This window comes from Astatotilapia calliptera, chromosome 7, assembly GCF_900246225.1.
Source record: "Astatotilapia calliptera chromosome 7, fAstCal1.2, whole genome shotgun sequence".
In the NCBI taxonomy this organism is placed as follows: domain Eukaryota; kingdom Metazoa; phylum Chordata; class Actinopteri; order Cichliformes; family Cichlidae; genus Astatotilapia; species Astatotilapia calliptera.
Window position 1 is genome coordinate 30154519 of NC_039308.1, and position 27266 is coordinate 30181784.

General features: G+C 39.7%; 1 protein-coding gene across 2 annotated transcripts in view; it reads right to left on the reverse strand.

Annotated features, from left to right (window-relative positions):
- The window catches only part of LOC113025972 (leucine-rich repeat transmembrane neuronal protein 4), a 102891-nt gene extending 75927 nt beyond the window's left edge, over positions 1-26964 (reverse strand). For both annotated transcript variants that reach the window (XM_026174279.1, XM_026174280.1), the window contains exons 1-2: positions 26129-26964; positions 17464-19025 (exon numbers count right to left, since the gene is read on the reverse strand). In XM_026174279.1, the coding sequence (XP_026030064.1) occupies positions 17464-19025; positions 26129-26132 (1566 nt within the window). In that variant the 5' untranslated portion in view covers positions 26133-26964. The remainder of the gene's footprint in view (positions 1-17463; positions 19026-26128) is intronic.
- Between the last annotated feature and the right edge of the window lie 302 nt (positions 26965-27266).

Here is a 27266-nt window from a genome sequence, read left to right on the forward strand (position 1 = left end):
CTTGTGGTGTTTCCAGCTAGTGAGCTGTGTATTGTGGTTTCCAGCTAGTGAGCTGTGTATTGTGGTGTTCCCAGCTAGTGAGCTGTGTATTGTGGTTCCCAGCTAGTGAGCTGTGTATTGTGGTTCCCAGCTAGTGAGCTGTGTATTGTGGTTCCCAGCTAGTGAGCTGTGTATTGTGGTTCCCAGCTAGTGAGCTGTGTATTGTGGTTCCCAGCTAGTGAGCTGCGCTTTCCTTCTGACTTTTTGCCTTACTGACCGACGCCTGAGTTTTGTTTTCTTTTATGGTGATAACGGCTTGTCCGTCTCCTTTAGTTGAATTACTTCAATAAAACTGTTTTATTTAACTGTTTTGCCTCCCTGACTCCTTTTTCTGACCTGGTCACTTTTGTTACTTCCCCCTCCCCGCCTAGACCCCTCAGGGGAACGTAACAAGTGGGGGGCTCGTCCGGGATTGTTGAAAAGGGAGTTTTGAGTTGGAATTGGTCTTTGATTATCTTGCTGTTTTTACCTTTGGAGATTCAACTTCCCAGTTTAGTTAGGTGAGTGTCCAGCTGAGCTTTGTTTTAAGTTCTTCCTTCGGGCACTCTTTTGTTGTTTTGCCTTTTTTATTTTCGGAGTAATCCTGGGCGGGGATTAGTTCCCAGTTGGGGGTAGGCAATTCAGGGCTCCAGTCGCTGAAGTTTCGCCTTTCAAGTTGCCTCGAGCCCGGCACGCTCCAGAAGATAGGTAAAGTTTGTTGTGCTTAGGAACTGGGTAAGTTGTGTTTGTTTAGTGTATACTGCAAGAGGTAAGTTGGTCAGTTAAAGTAAGTTGTGTAGTTTTCCATTAATTGGTTAATTATTGGGTAGTCTGCGTGAGTTGGCAGACGGGTGTGGCAGTGGTCCTAATTAGGTGGTGTTTTTCTAACCCTTCACCATCCCCAAAATGGTTGACACAGCTGCTAGTGTACAGGTGTCTAGAGGCTTGTTTGTGAGCAATAACATTCACCTGGTTCCAGACTTCTGTGAATCCAGTGTTCACAGCTTTTTCAGTGTTTTTGAACGCCTGGCACCTGCACTGCAGTGGCCTCAAGATGTGTGGGGGGTGATGTTGCTGTGTCGGTTGACAGGTAAGTAGGGATGGGTATCGAAAACCGGTTCTTGTTGAGAACTGGTTCCCACTGTTTCAATTCCTTGGAATCGTTTGCCACTTTTAAAAACGATTCCCTTATCGATTCCAGTCGCCCCGAATGACGTCATCACGTTGAGTAGCGTCTTTTACCCAGTAGGAAACACGGCGCCTGAGCGGCGCAAACGCTCAAAAGTTTGGTTACACTTTATGAGAAAGGATGACAACAGGGCAACGTGCAATACTTGCAAAGTAGAGATTTCATCAAAGGGAGGAAACACTACGAATATGCAAAAGCATTTGCTCAAAAAACACGCGATTGCTTTCAACGAATGTCGTGTTTTTGATCCGCTCCGGACTAGCGAAGCTCAACCCAGCAGCAGCGGTAGCGTTTCCACGTCCTCTCCCGTTAATACTGCAGGTAACTAATCAATTAGCATTGCATATTATGTTAGCGCGATTTACCTTATTACAAAACCTGCTATTACTGTGCGTTGCATTTAGATAACCATGATGAGAGAGACAGAGTCTGGCTGGCTCAGATGCTGGCAGTTCTCGCTGCAGTCTACCGGTAGCGTCTCCTTTCAGGCCAGGATAGACGAATGTCACCCAGCAGTGTCTAAGTTTGTGGTCAAAGGCTTGCACCCATTTGCCACAGCAGATGCCCCCGATTTCACTTTGGTAAGTGAATGTGTTTAATTGTAGGCAGGACATTACTGGATATTCTTGTGTAATTGCTACAGAATAATTTATGTTAAACTTTGTTATTGCTACAGGAGAATATTAATTTTATTATTTTACATATACATTTTTTTTCCTGGGGACCCTGTGACACCCCATTGAAGAGCCGTAGGCTGTGGATCTCTTAAGATCTCACTGTTGGGTTTGTAAGGCCATGTTACTCCTAAATTTCTATCTTGTTCAAAGAGAAGATATAAAACAAAGTTCTAAGCTAATCGAACTTAGTGTTCTCCTTGGCTCAAGAAGCGTGTTCTGGTCTGTCTAGGCAGGACGGCCTGGTTTATGGAAAGATCAAAAGTGCCGTCCTCAAAGCCTATGAACTGGTACCTGAGGCCTACAGGCAGCATTTTCGACGGTTGGAGTTGGCGCAGGGACAGTCCTATCTTGACTTTGCCAGGGAGAAGGCGAGGCTCTTTGATAGGTGGTGTGCAGCAAGCCAGGTTAAGGATGTGGGGTCCATACGTGAGCTTATGCTGGTGGAGGATTTTAAAAACTCTGTTCCTGAGTCTGTGGCCCTTTATTTAAGTGAACAGAGGGTTACAACTCTACAGCAAGCTGCCACCCTGGCAGATGAGTTTAGGCTGACTCACAAAGCAAGTGCTGTGGGACAGGATATCCCTCTGCACTATAGCGCATCCTGGACAGGTGAGAGTGGGCCAGCTAAGAAGGAAAACGCAGTTATGGTGTTAAGACCTAGGCCCAAACTGTGTTTTTTCTGTCACAAGCCTGGCCATGTGGTTGCCAATTGTGTCAGACTGGCACTCAAACAGAAAGCCCACTCAACACGAGAGGGGCCTGTTTTGAGTAAAGTCAGTCGTGGCTCTCAAACTGACAAGCCTGCCAGGCCTACTGATAGGCTAAACCTGGAGCACAGTTGCTCGGTAGCACCCCGTAATCAGTGTATGAGGCCAACTAACCCTGAGCTGCCGCTGGTTGACCCATGTTCAAAACCACCCTTCAGACCTGCACCCCTTGCTAACAATCATGTTTGTGTTTCAGTGAAGCCTGCTAGCTGCCTGCTGGGTTCTCCACACGCGATGGTTCGACGCCCCGGCTATCCCATGGGACACTGTTTTGAGGGTCTGGGGCCACTCTCTGGTAATGTGGTGAACCCACTGAGATGGGAATGGCAGCTCCCGCAGGCCATGCCTAACCGTTGCTACGCGGTTTGGTAGGTGGAAAGCCTGCAAAATTCGTCATGAAACGGTTATGGACTCATTTTTGGTTATGGTAATTTGACAAACCATGGGTTTGCATTTATGGGAGGGGGTGTTACGGCCCTAGCAGGGCCTCTCTCTCTCCTGAGGGTGCCTGTGTGGGCGTGTCCCACTACCTCCTGCCTGAGGTGCCACCTTTCCCTCCTGCACAGCTGACTCCCATCAGCAATTAAGGGTATTTAAGCCCAGAGCAGGGTGAGCTCTGGGCCAGAGTGCCATTTTGTGTGGGCCCAGCTAGTGAGCTGAGGGTCTTGTGGTGTTTCCAGCTAGTGAGCTGTGTATTGTGGTGTTCCCAGCTAGTGAGCTGTGTATTGTGGTTCCCAGCTAGTGAGCTGTGTATTGTGGTTCCCAGCTAGTGAGCTGTGTCTTGTGGTGTTTCCAGCTAGTGAGCTGTGTATTGTGGTTCCCAGCTAGTGAGCTGTGTATTGTGGTTTCCAGCTAGTGAGCTGCGCTTTCCTTCTGACTTTTTGCCTTACTGACCGACGCCTGAGTTTTGTTTGTTTCTTTTATGGTGATAACGGCTTGTCCGTCTCCTTTAGTTGAATTACTTCAATAAAACTGTTTTATTTAACTGTTTTGCCTCCCTGACTCCTTTTTCTGACCCGGTCACTTTTGTTACTTCCCCCTCCCCGCCTAGACCCCTCAGGGGAACGTAACAAATAATAAAGCCAAGAAGAATAAGACAAAAAAAACTCTAGTCAATTGCTTAAAAACAGGAACATTTCCAGTTTTATCAAATCAAAAAAATCCAGTTAATCGATTACTGGCGCTTTGTTAATGAAGAATATGGTAAATCAAAATGACCAAAATAAATAGTTTAAAGTTGTTTTAGGTTAATTAGATACATCAATGTATGAATTTTGTTTTGTTGGTAAAAACAAAAACAGATAACATAATTATACAGCTCATTATAAAACCAGCATAGTGCATGAGAATGTCAACAGTTAGTCTTGATCAGTATTCACAGCACAGTCATTTTGAATGGTCATTGCCACTAGTGGAATAACTGCCTCATTATTCTAGGCACAGAGCGAGTGGGCTGGTTTTCGTTGCCCAGCGTCATTAAAGTCAGCCTCTTTGGTTACAGTTACTGCCATATTCAATTTTCCAACCAAGCTGGAGGGATGCATCCAGTGCTTCTCTGTGCCAGTGTTTGCAGATTAGGGTTGTGATCTGCAAGCAGGAGGTGCATCGTTTGGGCCATTGTCCCAGTCATCCAGTGACCACCTGCATTGTGAGGCACTACATACAGTACATCAGTACATAAAGGTGTGCAGGCAATCTCTGCTGCATACAGCTGTCAATTTGTATGGTCCTCTAGTGGCGACACAGGCAACAGCAGAGACAACCATAGCTTTGCCTAAGCTGCACTCTGCAGCACCATGTGTTTGCTTATCACCTCGGAACATACTGCCATTCGATGAAGCCTAAAAATATGGTAAAACAGACAGACCAAGAGACAGCAGGAGAAAGTGACAGAGAAATGTAGATGCTGCAAAAAGAATAGACAGCTTATGAGGAAAAAAAGAAAAGCAAAGGAGGAAAGGAAGCATCAGAAGATTGGTAAGTGCGTCATGGATGGGAGAGGGACTAATTAAGGAAGGCTGGATTAATTAGGCTTCCAGTCTGCCTCCCTCTCATACTCCCACCGAGCTTCATGCCAGCTCAGGCCCCAAACCAACTCCCAAAAGCAAGGCCTTGTATTGTTCCACAGATTTCCCATTCATTCAAGGGAATGTGTGTTTTCACTGTCAGTAAAGACCACCATGGGGCTTAAAAATACCCTGGATATGTGGTACATTACACTAAGCACATAAAAAAAGGACAGAAATAATCTCTCATTAATTTTACTTGCATATCTACATAAAATGTGTTGGAAGCCACATTTGGTTACCTTAAATTTCAGACGAGACAACATATCTTAATTAAGCCCCCAGACACACACACCTAGGGACTAAAGGTTGCTAAGAAAAAAAATGTCCTCCCTGACTGATTGGCAAGTGGCTGCTGGAGGTTGAAAGTTGCTAGGTGAAATTGGAAAGAGGGTACTGCACCAAAAACCTCCTCCTTGTGATTGCTTTGGCCACTAGGGGATTGCCACATTCAACTATAGTTTACATGGAAGAAATCAAAAATATATAGCATTTGCCTTCAAAATAAAAGTCGTGCCTCACAACTGCAGCAAATAGTGGTTTTTATTGCTCTTTTCACACTTTCACTACTGTTCAGGGAGCATTTGGTGTGTGTTTGCATAAACATCACCATCCTCTATGCAAACTGTAGGCAACACTGGCATTCTGTTAGTGACCAAAGTAACTGCAAGGAAGTGTTTTGTGTATGACTGTATAAGAGCTTGTGATAAATTTCACCTTGTAACTGCAAGCAATCTCTAGCAACCATTTGGTGAATGCACATTTTTCCCAAGTGATTTGTGTTTGCGAGGAGGTCACTGACCACTGGCTTGTGGAAGTGGGCCCAAAAGGATGTGTCCTGTAATTTGCAACTATACCACATTTTTAATATTTGTATTAATATTAATGTTGTATGAATAACATATCTAATAATACTATTTGTATATTTTATATGTATTTATATTTTTACACTCTTTAGAGATTTAATATCTTTGGAGGTTCTCTTTAATCACCCTTTAATCATCATCTAATAACATATCTGCAGTAGGTGGCACTCATAGGGATCATTCTTTCTGTGGAAGAAGAGTCATATGATCTTGACCAGTAACTGACCAGTCATATGACCAGTCATATGAACAATTAATTTTTAAATAATTGGATGCAGCTCAGAGAATAAAAAACTAAAACAGTTTCTTAAAGATTAATTCAATTAAATTCTTGATTAAAATCCATAAGATTCTCCCGTGTGTTAAGATAGAGTTGTGATATGATAATTCTGTTAATTTCTGTTAAGGTATTACTAGTCAGTTGTTGCGAACTTTTTCATGTGACCAAGCTTGCACATATATAGTTAACCCAGGATTTCCCAATCTATGTTTCACACAGATGCATGTTCTTGCACACAGATTATAGTGAGCCTTTGTAGCCTAGTGCCACCCAATACCAATGACATTCCCTTCCTTTGAACTGGCCTTAAACTTCACAAGGCCAGTTCCACAAGGAGATATGGAGCTCCTGCTTCATGTGTCCTCTTTTTTTTAATTAGCACATGTTCTTGTTGCATGCAGAACATACAAAGGTTCATTAATTTCTCCCAAGATAAACACACATACAAACACATTTCCTTCTGTTCTTAAGAGATTTAGCTATACTGCATAATACAGTATATTATAGATTATGTGTTGTTTTATCACCCCTTTGGAGATATGCGTTGAGTTCACATGCTCTATTTGAAGTGGACAAAAAGCAGACTCACAAATAGATAGAAGTCTTTACATGGCTACTGGTCCTAAGAGAACTTTCGCATGTTGTGCCCATCTTTTTTCTTCTCCCATTCACCTATTTGGCACATTGAATTAATTTAACACCTGCTACTCATGATATTGAACTAATGTACAAAGTGCTAAAAGTAAGCACAAAGTTCACTATCCAAAGTCAATGTGAAAATCATAGGTGTGACGGGTGTGTGTGTGTGTGTGTGTGTCTCTCAGTGTACGTGTGTTCGCAGCAATACATCTCTTGATGTTACCCCTAAATTCCAAACTCCTTGATGTTGATGACAGAGAAACCCTCTCCAAGCCAGAATGTAATTAAAATCTGCCTTTAGCTTTCCTTCACATCACATCCTTGGCTCCTTCTAGGATGGAATATGATGGGATGAATATTTATTGTGGGTCTTGTCTCTGAAGGGCTGCATGGAGAGGCTTGAGTAAAACAAAGTAGGGAAAAAAGCTGGTTTTGCCATTTCTGGCCTGATTGACGCTCCAGCTTGCAGCAAGTAATTCATTCTTAGAGGGAGGCACAAGTACCCCACTCCTTCTCCCAGCACAAGTTTATGATAATCCTAATAAATTATGATACGCTGCACAGACATTAAAAACTGTGATTGGCACTAAATCAAACACGCTGTGCCTCTCAGGTCAGAGAGAGCTGAGTTAGTGTGTGTGTGTGCCCTGCTCCCCCTTCCAACTATCAATTTTCCTATGTCCTTAAATCCTACATCACTCCTAGTCCACCTACCGATTTCTCTCTCTTCTCTCTTTTTGTCTAGTCCTGTCTTTGGCTCGACTTGTAATTTCCATTGCTTTTCTGTGCCCTTTCAGTAGCACACCTTTCTTTGCAGCTGACTTGATAAATCTAGGTGACAGTGTAAAATGTTCCACTGGAAAAGAAAAAAAAGTCTGAGAAATAGAGTACGGCCCTCAGTACCCTGGGAGTGTGTGTTATTGTACCTTCTTCGTATTTGTCATGATTCCCTGCACTGCTCTGTATGTACCTTTATCCTTTCTGCAGCTGATTTAATTCATGGTTGAATGGATAACCAGATTGACACTCACTACTTTAATCTTAGTCAAACACTCATGTGCACTCTGCAGATTATTCTACCTTCATCAGCTATAGCGGTCATAGGTCCAAAACATCAATTTGTTGACGCAAATCTGGTTAGCCTGATGTTGATTACTGCCCTGTGCTGGCCCTTATTATGAGGAAATTGAAAAAAAAATCTTCCACCTGCCTTGATTAAAAAGAGTGAGCAAAAAAAAAAAAAAAATTGCTTAACTGTCTAATTTGCAGGTATTTCATCACTAGAAAAAATGTGGGAATGTAAAATTTCATTAGTATTGGTCAAGTACACAACTACTTTTGTAATGGTTCCCTCCTCCGAAAATAGCACTGCTAAAAGTTGATTATGTCACAAGCGAGAAGCTGATCAGACAGATAGTTGGATTTAGATTTATATACTGTATATACTATGCATAAGTTCAATAAGGAAGAGAATCACTCATCTGCTTGCTTTCCTGGGTGTTCAGCTGCTTTTCTGTTGTTTACATGACTACCGCTTTCCCACGCTGTCAATTATAATACTGACATCATTACAAGCCTCAGTCTTCATCATCACCAACACCAGCCTAAATATGTTAATTTCTCTACCTCGATAAATCATGTTCAATTCTTCCAAGTGATCTCGCGGATGCCATTATCTACTACAGACACATAGCCTAGGTGGATTTTTCTAATCATCATCATCATCATCAACATCACCATCATCTTTACCTGTGATCATTATAACATTTGAATTGATATTTGAATACAGGCTGGGGCGATGGTTCCTAAGTAGCGTTAGCAGCTTCATGGCACAATCAATCTTTAACATATTCATTGTTGGTTTTGTCAATAAGGTGCTTTTATTACCGTGCTAATGTGATCGATAAGAGGGACCATTATATTTTACAGTCCTGCTGTTTACTGCTGAACATGACCTCAAACTACATGACATTTCATATGTTGACCATGCTGTACTGTAACGAAGCTTTTGGATGGACTTTGTGTAATGGGAGCAATGTTCTCTCGTTGTCATTTGTTTTTCATAAATGCCTTGATTTGAATTGGGACCTATTAAATCTCCCTATTAAAGACAAGAGGCAAAGCAGTGCAAAGAATTACATATCAGTAGGTGGGAGTCAGTAGCCTACACTGGGAAAGAGAAATACATATTAGCATGTGCACTATTGAAAAATTTGGATAAAAACTCCTGATTTCATCTGGGGCTCCTAAATTGCTAAAACTGGTACTGGATGACACTCTTTTTGTGTTTACATGATTTTCTTTACTGCTTAGAAATTTGGGGTAAGAATACAAAAGTGAAGCTGTTCAAGAACAGAAGTGCTCACTCATGAGAGGTGGACATTTTCATGCAGTAGAAGACTACTTGATTCAGGATTAAGCAGTAAGACCACAGTGTGGGATGCTGGAGGATGACAGAGACAGGTAATTAACTAAAAATAATATGTGCTTGACACAGCAGAGAAAAGGTTTTTAAAAGGAAATAGGAGACACAACAGAATGAAACTTCAGAGAATAGCATAGATGAAGGTTACTTTTGTATGTCGACATGAGTGGATGCAACACATGCAGGCAGCCTTCTCAACCACCTACATACTGGAGAAGGATCAGACTTGAAAGGGAGAAGAAATTTCATTAGATTTCCACATCACTATATTTCAGCCACCCACACCCCTTCATGTACATTTTTTTATGTAATGTACAGCATAAAAAAAGCAGCAGTACATCACAGAAGCATCAGGAATTTGATGTCTGATTGCTTTTGCTACCTTGTTACATTTTTGATGGTGTGGTGCAACAGGTAGAAATGGAATTGCACTTACATGTGCACATGCCCTTTGATTTAAATTATGCATGTAACATGATTTGAGTGAACTGAATTTAAAAATGACAAAAAGTTAAATGTTCAAGTGTTCAATTTTTTTATGTATTTATTTGTTTGTTTGTTTATTTTGATTTATTTATTTATTCATTTATTTATTTGGGGGGGGGGGGTGATCATCATTAAGCAATCATTTGAATCCTATATAAACAATGTTTAGTTAGTCTTTTGGTGAGAATATTGTCCTAATAATTGTAGTCACTTTAGCATTATTTACACCATCTCTCTACGTCTCTCTAATTGCACCCAATTTTTCCAAACTGCTTATCTAATTTAGGGTTGTGAGTGGGGGTGCTGGAGTCTGTCCCAGCTGCCTCAGGGCAAAAGGCAGGGTACATCCTGGACAGGTTTCAAGTCAATCTGAGCCAACACAGAGAGAGACAATCATTCACGCTTACATTCACACGTGGTCATCCATCCATCCATGTATGGTCACTTTAGAATAGCCAGTTAACCATGTATGTCTCTACACTATGGGAGAAGGCCTGCATAGTCAGAAAGAACATAAAATCATTTCAATCTCAGTTAAACAAAAAATATAAAAAAATCCAACTTTGCAATGCAAATTCTGTTCCAAAGTGCCCTTTAATATAATAAGAACATGGCCACTTTCCTAAGTGCATTGAAAGTTTGACATTGTCACATGGGGTTAGGTTGGGTCTTGTACTGGACTTACTTTATTATCTTCAAAAAAAGAAAGAAAAGTTTAGAGCCATCACTGATCAGAGGATGGACAGCTGTCGGTGGACAAAGGCCTGTGTGTCTTTGTGGACACGCGCCTGCCAATCTAGCTGTCAGGTCTGGATGACTGCCTGATTTCTCTGGCTTTCTAACTGCTTCTCCTGTCTGCCTGTCGATTGCTCCATCATGCTGAATGTTCTTCTCTGCCAGGTTCACTTGCCCACCTGTCTTACTCCACTTCAACTCAGAGAGCCTGCCTGTTCTTTTTGCCTGTTGAACTTGCTGGACTTTAATACTGTCATCACTAGAGAAAGCAGTGGAGAGACAAGATGTTTGGTTACAATAGCTTTACCCCATCCTTGGTTGCTGGTTGAAACTATTGGGATGAATATTCTTACCACATCCATTCAAACTGACTAATGAGCTTATGTTTCATTGCATTGCTCATAGGTAGGTATAAAAGCACTACACAACAATACAAATATTTACTAAGAAGTACAACAAAAATACCCAGAAAGACACTGACATTTAATGGATGCACAGACCTGTGTGATTTTTTTTATACTCTTACTGCAATATGCTCTCAACCCACACCACACTAAAAAGATAAAGTTTCTACCCTCTCTTTTTATTATAGCAATTAGTTAATTGGGATGAACTGTAATAGCATATAACAACTCTTTCAAGAAGTATGGAATTGAGACTTTTGTTTCTTGAAAGATGCAGTTTTAATTCCAAGTAATATTCTTGACACCAGGTCCCAAGAAACCTATTAACACAAACTATATAACTGACTTTGGAAAGCTAAAATATTTTCATCTGACAGCAACGTTATGCTACGATGACGGCCTAATTATATTTGACTTATTGTCAATTCATTAAATAGGACATCTTTTTCCACCAAGAGCGAACTAGCCTGCATAACCTCTGCAGAAGTGCTTGTTTGAATGTACAGTGTTTTGAAGAAGAAAAGAAAAGAAAAGAAAAGAAAGTAATTAAATATGCCTATCACAGAGTTGGCTTGGATGCTTTTTATTTCTTCATTTTAAAGCATTTTGAGCCTGAACAGATGTTCCACTGCTGGTACTTAGTGGTCTACTTACATGCAGATCCATGGATGAGTCATCTTCATTTTCATATTACCTGACCCTAACTGATTTACAAAAAAAAAAAAACAGAAAAAAAAATTTGAATTGAATTGCTAACAGGCAAAGTGGTTTGGGGTTTTGGGGCAGTTCAACCTAACTGAAAATGATACTATTGATTTGAATTTTAGATACTTTTTTTTTTGCTTGTTTTTTGTTTTTTACAAGTTGTTTGTATAGTGAAATCCCAAAATAAGTGTAACTACAATATCTCACTTCTTTCAGTCCTATACTGTATCTGAGTGCTGAATGAAGATTCACGTACTCTGATAATAGTGAAACAGCTTGCCCTATGTTTACGAAACACACAGAAGAATCTAAAAATACTCATTAGGCCTGATGGACAAAATCAGCTACTAATATCATTATGTTTAATATGCTATGCAAAGCCACAGAAATCACCAGAATCTGATTGAGAAGAAATATACCCTATAGCAAAGTGATCAAATTGGCTGTAAGGTTATGTCATACTATAATACATACCAGTGTGATGGTTAGTAGATAGGAGTTTAACTGTATAGAGTCAAGCTAATGATTGATTGATCTTGTTAATGTAGAGGTCTTAGAAACTACAGCATGAAATGGTTCAAACGGGTAAATATGGAAAAAGGGAGAAAAAGTGTTTTCAAAGCGTTTTACAATATTATAAATACAATTTATAATATTATGTTAATTGCTGCATTTCTGTAGCAACTGAACTGTTTCTTTAATATGAATAGTTATCGACATTGCATGTTTTGGGCTAAGAAACAGTATGTGCATGTATTGGATAATAGTTACAAACTTTAGAAACAATTTTTTAAATTGATGTAACTGAAAATAAACATTGGTAATTTTGGGATGTGATATTACTTGTTCTCTTCTAAGTAAATTGGCTGGACTTTATAAAGCAGGCCATTTTTCAACCACAGCGGCGTGAGGTGATGGTGTGGGGGATGGTGGCGTCAATAGCAGAGGAGCTGGTAAAACATGCAAGAGACTACTGTAAAACAAATGAGCTCTGCTATGATAAATGGCTTTGAAAGTGAACAGACCAGTAGGAGGAAAATAATAATAATTGCCGTGCAAGAGGGCACAGAGCAAGTACATCAGATCCAAATTGTAAAAGATTTTTTGATGAGTTTCACAAAAAGAAGAAAAGATAACAAAGGCAATGTATCAGGAAGCTTAGCATTAATGATGCACTTGGGTTGCTTTGTAAAAATTGTGAGGAAAAGAAAAGTGGCTTGCCTCTTTTCCAGGTAATGTAATTGCTATATTGGTGATCTAACACCCTCATTAAGCATGGATCAAACAGCAGCGGAGAAAGCAGCAGCATGGAACCAGAGTGTGAAACAGACAGGATTAGTGGATGAGAGAGATGTTCTCTCACGCGCAGTGCATGTTTGAAGTCTCCCACATGGCTAATTGTAGACTGAAGACACTAGCATTGAGAAGTTCAGCCTCCCCACTGAATCACAGATAGCTCACTTGCCCTTGGCTAGCCTCCCAGTGTTTGTGTTGATTTTTTTCTGAGCAATTAACAATCTGACACCATGACCTCGGACTGACAAGAGAGGGAAAGAAAACAGGGAAGGTACTTCTTCCATTTCAGTGCAGGATCTATTAGGACTTTAACCTCTGAAATGTTGACATATTCTAAAGAAAAAAAACATTTAATTTTGCAGCTTTTTAGTATGCTCTTTAAGACTCAAATATTCCACAGGAAACCAGCTATAAAAATATTATAACCATATTACAGTGATTATTATAAAGTTCGAGAATCCAGTGCATATAATTAACATGTGTCTACTATTGATTTAACTCTCAGTTAATCCTATATAATTGGCTACAGATGTTAGATAGTTGCCCTGTAAGAGGCTGAGGACTTGTCCAGGGTGTACTCCAAGTTTAGGCCAATGACAGCTGGTATAGGCTCCAGCCCCCTGTAACCCTAAATTGAAAAGCAGCTAAAAAATGATTGAATGATGGATATGGTTGTGCTTCACTATTCCTCAGGTCTGGACTATATTTTTTTTGTTTGGTTGTTTGGTTGTTTGGTTGGATTTTTTTGTACTTTATCACAGTTGTTGTATGAATTATGAATTATGTGTTCTTAATGACTAAATGGATGTCAGATTATTAATTTTCTTTTACTTAACCGATTGTTTAAAACAACTGATAATAATTATTAATAAATAGATTTTAAATATTTTCAAAAGAAGTAAATATCATAGTAGATAAAGTAAAGAAGTAGATATCATATAATTTTTTTAATTTGTATTTTTTTTAATTGTCAAATATGTCTGGGCAAAACAGAATAGTAATGCAGTGACAATCAGCCAGGGTGACATTATAGTAAGTGGGTGACTGTAGTTTGGAAAAGGTCACTAGAAGTATCAGAAGAAGGGATGAGGAGGGTGAGTCAAAAGGGCATGTAGCACTCCTGCTAGCAGGAATTAGTTTCAGAAATTGCTAAGAAAGGTAACGCATGAGGTGTGCTGGTGGTATAATCAAAATCTGTATCTAAGAACAACTTTGTGTACCGTGCAAAAAATGTACATATATGTTGTTTATTTGTGATTTTCGATGGGTCAGCAATGCAGAAAAAACTGGCCAGATCTTGATCGAAGTTAAAAGGCAATCATGTTAGACACTAAAAGAAGAGTGAGCCACTGCCAAGGTTAGTGCTGCCATGGACGTAATCCGTCACGTATGGTCTGTAAACCTATTGGTTTGGAGATGCCATACTCATGATGACTACTAAATATGATAAGCTACCAGTGAATCTGATGGAGAACCCTGGAATACTATGCATGATACTATATAATACTATACTCAAACAGTAGTGACTTCGCAATCACGCCCTAAACCAGGGGTGTCGAACTCCAGGCCTCGAGGGCCGGTGTCCTGCAGGTTTTAGATATCACCCTACACAGCAAATTCAAAAGTGTTAAATGTTTTGGTGTTAATAGTCTTCTTGCAAAAGTAGAGTTAATTTTACTCTAAGCAGAGTCACATTCTTTTAATGTAACTCTGAGGTGTAAAATGATAGTAGTTAAAATCGAGTGTTAAAAATGAGTTTTTCTCTGTCAAATCTGGAGGTGTTACAATGGAAACATTAACTCTTGACCTCTTAACTCTGAACTCCTACAGGGGCTATGACACCAACAGAGTAAATTCACAGACTCCGCCCCCAGCACGGCTCCAATCGAAGCTGAAGTGAAGCCGTTTCAGAACATTTTGCTCTACATATTTGAGTTGTTTGCCATACTTGGTAAGTCATTTTTTCAAAGATTGTTTCAATTATTATTATGAGCTTTTACTTCTGTGGCTCTTTGGAGTTGAGACAAAGCTGTGTGAAAGGCATTAGCCATGTTGCTCGGTGATAGCATAATATTCTGTTTTAGCTAGCTGAAAGGTATTGTTTGTGGGCAAATACCACAGCACTGAAAAAAAGCTTGCATGGAGTTCGACACCTGTGCCCTAAACCATACTGTGCTTCATCCTCTATTCTGTTTTACAAAATAAACACACTGCGTTAATGAATACCATACTCATCTGGGAATTTTTACTTAAATGATCAATCAAGTGAGAAGTACATAGAATGATAGCATGGAACTCTAATAGAGTAATATGATATCGAACCTCTTATTAGCACTTTAAGGCACTTTCATATTGATTTTTTTTATGTTAAGACATTATCCATTTTTATATACATTCTCAGAGTGCAGCTAGAATGGAGGTGCTCAAAGTATGTTGGAAAATTGCTGTTGCACCATCTTCAGGCAATTCACTAAAAAAGCTCCTAAGCTCCAATTCGTGTCAAGTGGACCTGGAAAATGATAAAGGACAATCATGTGAAGAGGTCCTTGGTTACTATATAGTGATGGAATAGAATCAACTATATAACAGAAATGTTAAGAATAAAACAGGAGGAATAAGGAATGCCCCCACACAGGAAGGATGAACAGACATGAACTGCTATATCCTCAAGCCAGAAAAGAGGAATTGAGGCTGCAAGGTGGGCAGAGTGCAGCTGTGCTGCTGTGTTCTGGCAAGTGATTTATGTCTATGCAAAGGCAACGAAATGTAGAAACAAGATTGGAGCACACTCTGAGATGAACTTAGGACTTTGTGGATGGCTGACTGATAGTTTCTGTCTCCACTTAACAATGTTCTAAGATAGCCCAAATAGATAAGGCTGAAGGGAAGGCATTTTAAGTATAGCTTAAAATTGTTTAAACAAACAGTTCAAAATATTTTAAGGAATATAGCTGCAGCTAAAAAAGCTGAAAAAGCCTGAGGCCAAAATGGTATAATTTGACAGTAACTATTCCCTATAGGTGTGGCAAGTTAATTAGGAGAGTCTAGAATGCCGCAGCAATAGGCACTGACTAAGGTTTGAATGGAATATAATTAAATAAATGCACCAGTAAACACTGGAAATGATCACAACAAGGAGTCTATACTGTTACATATGCTACCTCTTCACATACCCAGCTTGAATGAGATATTTATCTGCATGTTCTAAATCAATTTTTATTGAACAATTTTGACATATAGTTAATATTTTTTTAAGTAACTACTATTTAAATTACACAAAGCAGCAACAATAAAACCAAACTACATGAGATCCAAAACAACTCTATAATAAATGTTAACTCTTTAAACTGAGTATTTCAGTTTGGGTTGAAACCGCAAAATAATGCAATTCAAATAAATAAATGTAATAAGATATAATAAATTAAAAAAATAATCAGGTCAAAGTCAATATAAATCAGGATTATAGAATGAAATGTGTCAAGGGGAGGTCAGGGACAGCAACAACATGGCAGCTGCTCTTCTTGTAATCAAACCACCGAGAACTACTTGCAAGAATTACATGTTACCAAGTGACCTGCATCCAGGGAAGCCAGATAATCAGTAAAATAAATGAAAAGAATGTGGATGTTCAAGTCCATTTACTCAAAGTTGAAAACTCTGTATAGAGTTATTAAATCAGACACAACCTGCAACCCACTGAGTAAAAATATATTTCAATGGAAGTGCCAAGAAAAAGAAAAAAAGGGCTAATAATGTCACAGCGTAAAGAATTAAGCTATCTCCTGCACAAGATCACCCTGACACCCATCCTTAACCATATGTTAAAAATGCCCTGGTTAAACAGTCTTTAAAAATACTGCATATTTCAAAGGAAGCTTTGCTTCTGAAGAGAAATAAAAAAAAGTTTAACCAAGAATGATACCATGTGTTAGGTACTCAAGAGTGTTGAAGCTACAAGCAAAAGGAGACGACCAGCATTCCCATACTATTATAGTCTGTAAATACTGTTTTTAAGAAATTCACTTGCCTGTGTAAAAGAAAATTCAAAGGATTCTCACTCCTGTTGGAACTATCAAAGGCTGTTTTTTTTGTGTGTGTGTGTTTGTTTGTGTGTGTGTTTGCATGTGTCATTTTTTTTTCATTGCCTGTGTTAACTGAAGTGTGAAGTATGCATATGGTTTATGCATGACTAATCAATTAAGCAAGGGAGTAAACAAGTGAGTAACTTCAACAACTCAATAAGAAAGGAAGGTGGAAAACAGAAGTTCTCTTTGGGGACAATAAGATTAAGTATTTTCTACCAACTTCTCAAGTCATACAAAAATGTGAAGTCACCAACTCAAGGAAAGCTCTCTTCAGTGACAAGAGTCTCTATTAGCATTCACACCCGGTGTCCATAAGTGAATCTTCCCACCATTCAGCTATTCTCTATTCACAATGCTTCTCATCAAAAACCGAATAATGGTAGAGCAAACACACAAAGCAGAAAGTCTGTGATATGCAAGCAAACAACTATCTAAATACGTACAAATGTCTAACCACAAACAGCGTAGCTTAATCTCAAGATTACGAGGAACAGGGTATGTAATCAGTCTCATTTATCTGTATTTCTGTACCATTCTGTGGCAAAACAAACATTTGCACCTCAGCAGAGATTATGGCTTAAGCAAATACACAAACAACCATGTGAAAGCAAGAGATATCTTCTTATACACACAGTGATGCTGAAGCCATCTCTTTTCATTCAGTAATATTCCATGGGAATACAGTATTTACCAAACCTACTGGGTAAGGTTAAGTAATCAAGTACAAGACTAATTTTTATTAAAGCAATGCAAATAATTACCTCTGGTCGCATCATTGTGGACTGAGTTTTATTTTAGGAGTAGTGGCGGTGGTGTGGGTCATACCTCGCATTCTCGAGAGCCTGAAATGGTATAGGTGCAGGGTCCGGTCCCATTGACAAGCACATCCATGGCCTCAGAATTGGTGGGCTTGTAGTCCACATAGTACTCCTGCAGGGGAGAGCTCAGTGTGCGCTCCGTCTCTCTAGTTTTCTTGCGACGTTTGCGAGCTGCTGCCGAATGCTCCTGCAGTTGCTTGACACTGCTAGGATAGCGCTTCCATGATACATATATTACTAACAGGATCATCGCAACAGAAAGAAAAAGGGCAACACTTCCAGCCACAATCTTGTGGAAAGACACAGGCTCCAAGTCTTGCTCTGGGGGTAGTGCTACAGGTGGAGTAACTGCTGAAGATGTAGGACCCCTAAGAGATCCCTCACCTCTCTTTCCAGAATCGGTGGGTGAAGCAAGGATAGCTGGGCGATGCTCAGTTTGGGCAGGGACACTAGATGGGTTTGGAGGAATACTCACTGTAAGTGGTGTTGCTTGGTTTGATTTACAAACACCAAAAGCTTCAACTGCATCCATCACTTTTTCACCCTGGGCTTTCTTCGGGGAGGCGCAAATCATGGTGGTTTCCTTTGCCCCTCTAAAGTTTCTCAACCAGGCCACCAATGGGCAGATGGCAGGGCCACAATCCCATACATTCCCAGCTAAGCTAATCATAGTCAAAGAGATCCAGGCATCAACTACCTCCTGGGAAACATTGGTCAGCTTGTTGGAATCCAAGTTGAGTGTTTGCAGATTGGGTAAGCATTGGTAAACTGCAGCATCTACTTCTGTCAGCTCATTCCCCGACAGATCCAGTTTCTGGATGGAGACCCAGGTCCAGGTCAGGCCCTGGTTCATAGAGCGAATCCGATTCCACTGCAGGTAAAGAGCCCGCAGATTGTAGAGGCGAGGAAAGTGAGAAAAATTGATCTTTGAGAACTGGTTATGCTCCAGATGCAGCTCAGTGAGTTTGACCAGGCCAGAAAATGCATTTCGAGTGATACTGCGCAGACGGTTGTAGCCCAAATCTAGGAACTCGAGATTTCTGCAATCTTGGAACAGACGCATTGGAATAATTTTAAGAGAGTTTGAGCGTATGTGAAGGCTGAGAAGCTTCCGTAGGCCCTGGAATTGTCCAGGTTGCAAGGCTTGCAGTTTATTATACGAAAGGTCCAAGTTACGCAAATTAGGGACAGGGTGGAATGTGGTGTTGTGGAGTGATGTGATCTTATTGGAACTCAGGATCAGTTCTTTAAGTCTGCGGACCCCCTGGAAGGCCATTGCATCCACAGATGCAATGTAATTATGGTCCAAATAGAGCCAGATGAGGTGGTTGAGTCCTACAAACTGGCCTGCACGAAGACTGGCGAGGCTGTTGTATCGTAAAGAAAGGCCCTCACAGCCTCCTGAGAGGTTCTTGGGGACATCACGAAAGGCGCTTGACTCACAGTAAACAATTTTTCCATCACAGCGACAACTCTTGGGGCACTGGCGCTCACTTAGAGATGGATTTGCTGCCAGCCACACCTGCATCAGGAGTTGGACCACTAGCCAGCGGCGCCGCAGAGCAGAGCCTATAGTGAGGGAAGGGAGAGGGATAAAACAAAATGGAAAAGAAAAAAGAAAAAAAGAAGGGGGGGGGGGGGTTATAAAGAAAAGATTTAATACAAATTCAAAAACATTTAAGCCATATTTTTTAATTAATTTTATAAACAAATACTTTTTATTTTTGTATGAGTGAACAGAAAATGGATTTATTCACACCCAGACAAGGCTTTTTACCCACAAACAGGGGCCACAATCTTAGCAGTTTTAGCAGCAACTTCTGATGAAGTGTCCTCAGGTAAACATCGAGTGCTGTACCTGCACTTATACATTTGGATGACTATTTTTACTTATGAAGTCAGTATACTAATACAAAAACTGAACTTTTTGACCTCCATAATAAACACAGGAATTGTTGTGGATGCATCTGAAGGAAAAGTCCCTCACAGTACAGCAAACATATTTGAAAAGCTTAAAACCAACTTCACCAAACAAGAAAGTCAGGACAAAGCATAAGTGCTGTTAAGGATGAAGGATCCATTTTCTTAGTCACTCATCTGATTTACAATTATGCAAAAACAACCTCAGATGAACAATTACACTAAATGTTATTTCTTTAAAAGCCTAAATGCTGTGCAGACTACATGCAGTGGGGAAAAGTACGCTCTTACTGCTTCCATAGATTTCAAGAGGGTAAATTGCTGCCACATGCTACTAATCGGCAACACTTGATTACTTGATATGCATTGTAATTTTCCTACCAAATATGTGCATAGCTGATAAAAAATGTGCAAGTTTGGGGTTTACGAATTTTGCCTACGGACATTACAATATGCAGACTGGAGGAACCCGACCACTGACTTTTGGATTAGTGGATATTCGACTCAACCCTTTAACCTTCTCCAATGATGTAGGAAATATTTTCGTAGCACATTTTGGGCCCATTACTACCAGTTATTTATCACGTAAATGCCACAGCTTGCCTGTGTATTGTTGCTGACCGTGTACATTCGTTTATGGCTGCAATTTTCTATCATCTACTGACTACTTGCAGCTTAATAGTGTGGACCATGTCATGACCAAAAGTCATTTCACTTCAATGGCTGACAGTGAGTTAAATGGATTTCAATGGCCTTTCCAATCAGCAAATTATAATCCAGTAGAATACACCTTTTGGGTGTGGTACAATAGGAGATTCAGGGCTGAATGTGGATGTGCAAATCTGGATTTTATGATACAACAATATCACCGTGGTACACAATCTCAAATCAACAATTATTTTAATGGACCCCCACCTTGCATCATCGTGTTCCTAGACAACTGAATAGAGGATGCATATCTTTGCAATATCATGGTTTTAGAACAGCAGCACCTTCCTAACAAAGCACCATAATTTATGAGCTATAAGGGAATAGCAATCTATTTTCAGGATTATTATCTTAGCTTTTACTATGAGATTAAAATCTGAAAAACACATAGAGAAGAGAAAAGGAAAAAATGTAACCTTTCAACCAAAGAATAATTTAAGAATGCACTGCCTTAAAATCTACTTTTGTTAGGGATTCCATCATCAATAAGTGATATAAAGAAATGTTATTTACTTATATAGCAAAGTTGACATCAGTTAGTTTTGATGTCATTGCCTCTGCAAGTTTACAGTGAATACCCACTGAAAATCAATGTTGAGAGAAGAAACTTTACACAATCATATCTTTATCTGAATTTATATTCCATTGTCCTATAAGCAGTCATTGTACTAAATGCAGGAACAGATAAGTCATGAAAGGGAGCCCGCAAAGAACAAATTAACATTCAAGAGCTTATGGTTGTGTATGCAATCCTGGAGGCATTTCAATTTAAACTCCAGACATTTCATTTTTAACCAAACAGTGCAGTACAGATTTTGTGTGAATCATCACTTCTGCTTTCCACAGGTCCAAATATAAAAATCTGAATAAACTCCATGGGAACACACAGCTCACCTCGGGTGTAGAAAACAACCACCTGAAATCCAAATGTATGGGTGGAGAATGTCATGGCCCGCATGTGAATGATGCATAGAATTGTTAGTTTTTAAAGAGTCGGGTGTTGTGAATGCACAGAATTCTTGGTTTTGGGGTTACATTTTTTGTTTTAAAAACTAGTTCAAAAGTGAAAAAAAGGATTAAGTCCCTGTGATATCACTCCTTGTTCTGTGATGTGACCGAGTTCTTTCCAGTACAAACATTCCCCTTTACAGAGCCAATAATGATCTGTTGTTAAGATACATTGATTTTCTCTTTGGGGAGGTAGTATGAGGGAATTCACTTCTTTGTGTTACTCAAGGCAAGATCATCAAGTGTGGACTTGATAACAATTATCACAATGAAAGAGGTTATTATGTCAAAACGGAAGTTGTCCGTGGTTTTAAAATGTAGAATATGTCTATATGGCAGAGATATGTTAAAACATGGAAGACTTTGGGGATAGCTTTGGTGTGTTGGTGATTTAAATTTTGTAGGGGTTTTTTTTGTAATCATAACTGGATTTGTCATAAATGAGTGCCTGACATAAAGTGGCTGAGAGGCATCATGTAGCATATGGTATCTAACATAGCTATTTTGCTCTTTGCCAAGCATCTGCCGATCCCATATGGGTATGGTATGTGTATTTGTCTGTGTCTAAGAGTGTGATGGATAGAGACACACTTATTGTTTGTTTTCAGAAGAATCTTTCATCATTTCTTACAGATGGAGGGAACCATAGAACACTGCAGATAATTTGTGCTGGCTATTGATTATACTAGCACATACATCAATCATGTTTCTTCATCTTGGATCTTACTATTGTGATATTTAAACATAAATATTGCAGAGAGAGAAAGACGATGATCACAATATGCAGTATTTCTAAATGCAGACGATTTGGTTTTCGCTTCAACATTTGTGAATGCAACTTTCACTTGTCATTACTGTCATGCCTCAGAGGCAAACAGAAAAAAAGACTGGTAAAGTAAATAGACAAGTACTGATGTACAAGAATACTCATGTGTGATGTTTCATGTGCATTCAAAGGTATTTTAATAGACAACACTTTAGACTCGGAGGTTATTGAATCTATGTTTTCTAAATTTTGCATTTAAGCATAAAGAAGCAACCCCCACTGTTTTCCTCTCTCGTGTGCATAATATGTTTACTTTATTAGAAGAGTCATCTCTTAAAGACTAAAGCTGCCTCACACAACACCCTTTTCCCCTTACTGACACTGTATGTGGTTTAATGAGAGCTCTATGCTCTAATGCCTCTGTAAGTCATCTCCTTCCCCACTACTCATCTAATCATATTCACAAAGGAGCACAAGTCACCCGTTCAGGTGTCACTCAAAGGATTGGTGTTTCTTTTACATCTAACCTGATGTTCCCCTCAATATTACTGTTCTTCTGCTGCATCAAGATGAACAATTTCTCCTTTATATTCCATTGTGTTTAAAATATGCTGGTTTCACATGCCCTTGAACCCTCAGCACCATAAGAATGTATTTATAATGTGCCATCCATTTTATGTATGTGGTCAAAATCATCCTCTCAGCTCTTCTCACTTCCCTGCTTGATTTCCATTTTCACTTCCTAGCCATGTTTTCTTTTCTTTTTTTTTCTTGCTTGTGTTGAGAGTCACCATTTATGATGAACATTGTTCTTGGACAGAGTTTATTGTTCTTTATAATATATAGATCTGCGCTTGTCATTTTTCTCCATCACTCTGGGCAGTTTTATCTCAAAATCTAATGGAGATGGATATGTCGCAGTTAAAGTTTGTCCAAAGGCATGTGTGTAATGCTTACTTATGTAGCAGACAGCCCTGCTGTCCTCAGCACGAGAAGATAGCTATTTCTGCCTCTCAACCCTAACACATAGAGAGAGTAAGTGCACTTTACTGCTGACCTAAAATAAAACCAAATGTAGCTTAATAACTTGGCAAATGGACTCACTAACTGGTGCACTTTGAGTGCACACAAGTGGTTCATTGCTATTTGCTGCCTGTCATTGACAAAACTGCAACCAGACTAAGTTTTGACTGTGCACAGAGACTGGGGAGTAGCCTAAAACATAAGGAAGGACGTCCCCAAATCAGCCTAAGCCATCCTATTAGTCTCCAATTATCTTTGAGATGATAGCAAGGCCTGCCAAGTTGGACTCATTTTAACAGTTGTTGGAAAACATTGTGTCCTTGTAAGCCTGCCTTGTGTTTGTTAGAAACCAAGTAGAAAAGCACTGGGGGGAGTATCGTCAAGAATACCGTGTGCAAACAAGCACACATAGATATGCGTATATACTGAGACAAATAGACCAAAAGAGAGAGAGAGAGAGAAGGAGAAAGAGAGAGAGAGAAACAATGTTTTGTTTTTGCCCCTTGTCTGATTCCTGATTTCCCTTGGTGGCAATAGTTCCATGAAGGTAGTCAGAGAATAAGTAATCAGTGCACTCTACTCACTGCAGTGCAGTGGAATAAGTCTCTGGCCATATCAAATTCCTCTCCGAACTCCCTAAAGTGCTTTTCATTATGGTTACTGTAACAACACAACAGATTGCTGCAAGTAACGGCATGTAACCAAAATTCTTGTGGTTGCAGTGATATTTTGAGGGCAGCAAAAACTAGTAATACAATTTCTGTATTAAGTTCAATACAAATTTGCCTCTAGCCTCATATAACACTGTGCTTTCTATCATCTTTTATGTCATCTTAACATAGCTTGTATAGCTTAATTGACAACCAAAGAAGGAAAAAAAAAAAAACCCAAAAAAACCAAGCTCCACACATCATATTTTCAACCCATTACTCCAGTAAGGTTCCTTAACATGCTTGTTATTTGTTACTATTAACCTAATCCAGCAGTAGAAAATATACCTTTTTGCACTAATTTAGCTTCCTTAATATCATCTATAATAGTTCTTTGTTCTCTGTTTGATGTACCTTGGAGAACTTAGCTCTGTAGACTTCCATTCTCACATCAAAACATTTTTTTCTCTCTTTTCCAATTGAAACGATGTGCAGCAGCTGTTTTAAGTGCCATCTTCATAAACAATCAGACTGAACCACATGGGGTCTGTAACTTTCTTTTCATTTCTGTTTCAAATTTGGCTTGTGAAACAAAACAATCATGGCTGACTTTGTGTGACAATTGTCTACAGTTCTAAGCACAAGAACTATCTCAAGCTGTAGTCAACCAATGCCTACCATAAACAGGTATTGATATTGATACTAGATGTCAGATCAAAAGTCCATTCTGGCATTGAATTTTTTCCTTTTTCCTTTTTAAAGAACTGCTGCCCTCAAGGGCCTGTTTAGCCTCTCTGTTTACCTGGTTCACCTGAAGTGTATAGGTCCAACAAATGGCATCTGTTGCTACACTAGATTACTACTTGGAACTTGAAATCATAGACTAAAATATTACACAAACTAACAGCTAAACAATTGTATTTCTTGTTTATAAGGACAGCTGTCTTTTTTTCTTTTTTTTTCCTTTTTGTTAATGGAACTCTAGATAACCATATGCAAAAGGTTATCTAGAGCTCCTTAACCTATCTTAAACCCATGCAATTCCATCTCAAGCGGTGGCTTTTAGCTGTCCCTACCCCACTGTTCCCTTTCCAAAAGTAGATCTCTAATGAGATGGTCCATGAAACATAAGTACATTGCATGCTGTTAATGAAGAGCATCCCAGTCAGCTAGACTGGTGGATGAGTGAGACTACAGCGCCATGCAATCATCAAATAATAGTGGGCAAAAGCATGCTATGTGGTTGACACTTTGTACAAGAATTTCTGAATTTCTGAAATTCATTATTAAATTAACAAAAAAGGAAATAAAACAGATTTATTCAATTAGTACATCAGTACATCTAATGCACAATGCCTCTGAGCTCCTGCAGCCTTTGTGTGCTCTTGTAGAATATATCGATGTGGTGCAGTACCCTACTGTGGGTTGATATATCATGTGGTCTCACAATTAATGGAACAGCCTCACCAGTAATCTTTTTCATCTGTATGTTAGTTAAGAATATGGACTTTGCCTGCTTCCGATAATAACATCAGACGGAGGAAATGCACTAATGGCATTTGAGGAATTGTAGTGGGGTGGAAAAGAATGCAAAAATCTAACTGTTAAATGCCAAGAAATGGACAAATGGAATAGGAAAGAGTGGGTGGTGGGTATGGTTTATGAGCTTGTAACTGTGCGCAGGCGTAAGGGGAAAAAGAACAGGGAAAAATGGTAAATTCTAATCAGAAGTGAGAACAAGATGCAGAAACATATATGACTGTGCCTTAGTGAAGAGGGGGAGACAACTCTCTCTCTCTCTCTCTCTCTCTCTCTCTCTCACACACACACACACACACACACACACACACACACACACACACTCAAATACATAGTAGGCTACTGATACATAGACATACAGCCATATGCCCAATTTGGAGATTCCCTCTTCATGGCAGGTTCACAATACCGGTTATCTGAATGGTTTGCAAGGAAAAGTCAGCAAGACCGGATGGACTCTGATTAGAAGAGTTTTGGGGAACAGTGACTGCGACTGGACAATGGGCTCCATGCATACAGATCAGACAAAAATGATTATGCAGGACCACGCTTTATAAAGTTGACTGTCTTCCAACATTTAGCGTGATTAGCATTCCGGTCCATGTCAATGAGCCAGCCACTCTAACTAGTAAGGAAAACAATGGACAGTCATCACTTGGGCAAACATGTTTAATTACTTTGTTCTGATTACTGCACCGAATCTGTTATCGTACAGTGTTGAAAAATACGAATTAACTATTATTAGTCTGTAATAAGCCACACCGTCAGGAAATGGAGGAAAAGCACACTGCAGCTCTGCGACTAACAGGCAACAGCACGGGTTTCAACCACATTCCACAAGCTTCACGAACCACTTAATGAACGGCACCATAACGCTTATTGGATGTTAACACGCTGCATTTGAAAAGGCATGTGTTTTTAAACATCAGATTCAGAGCAGGTTTATTCCGGAATAAAAGAAGAAGATAATTGTGGTCTGTATTAAGAGGAAGGAGAAAAATGAGTGTATTTCACATTAACTTACGCTATCGAAAGGATTGAGGCATAAACAAACTTACCCATATCCGCTTATCTGTTAGCTCCAGCCTACAGGTTTTAACGGCTTCTAGTGCGCGACATCCGAGTCCGCATGACGCGCTCTCCACAGTCAGGTATCGTTCTAATCCACTAGCCCTGTCTCTCCGCGCAGCCGCCGATTCCAAAGCGCACCTGCCCTTTACTCTCCCGGACCTGGGTGCACTATCCGGTTTAGTTCTGCATCTCTAACCGTGCAAATCAGCCGGGGCGAATGTCATTTACTTCCAACTCCGAAATAAAGGGATAAAAATCCGGGTTCAGAATTCCTTATCCATCCCTTCGCTGCAAAGGATCACTCTCTCTTTTTCAAGTAACAGCCAGAAAGAGTACTGCATTAGGTGCAGATAATAGCGAAGCCACATCCGAGTAAGTCACGTCAGTCTTACACATGCAGATTTTGCGAATATCCAGGTAAAAAAAACAAACAAAAAAACTTCACAATTATAGTGACGGTGTGCAAAAAAAACGAGTATAATGTTCCAGTAGACTCAGCCAGCCCCCAGATTCCTAATAAACCTCTGCGTCTCTGTTCTCAGAGATGCTCAGTACGATCCGCGCATAGCGCGCAGGAAAGTAAGGCGAGGATATCCCCAAGTCGTTGTAAACGCTGTCAGCGGGTATCACCAGATAGTCAAATCTTCAAATATCCACCTTTTTGTAAACCTTTGATTCTCGTTGTTGCTCGGTTTGAAATGCAGCATGACGCTGTTGTTAATCACGTCTACATGTCAAAGCAACTTTGTCAGGCAGAATCGGAATGCCCTCTTCTGGTGAGAGAACGATTCAGGAGCTCGTCCAATGTCGTCACGATCATGCTTTGGTGGTATGATTTTTTTTTTTACTATTATTACTTATGAAAGCCAGTTTACACTATAGTTTGCACTGCTAGATAATAACTAAATGGAATGAACTTTAGTATTCGTGTTTCATGTATGTGAGTTTTGGACTATTCAGAAATGGTTGTTGGTTAGCACTTTGCTTTAGTTGTTTGAATTATGCTTGAGATTATTTCTAGGGTGCTTATTAAGTTTGTGATACGAAGCTAAGAAACACAAGTATCCTATACATATGTGCATAACTATGAGAGAATGGGCTCCTGCAAAGGCAGCTCTAATACAT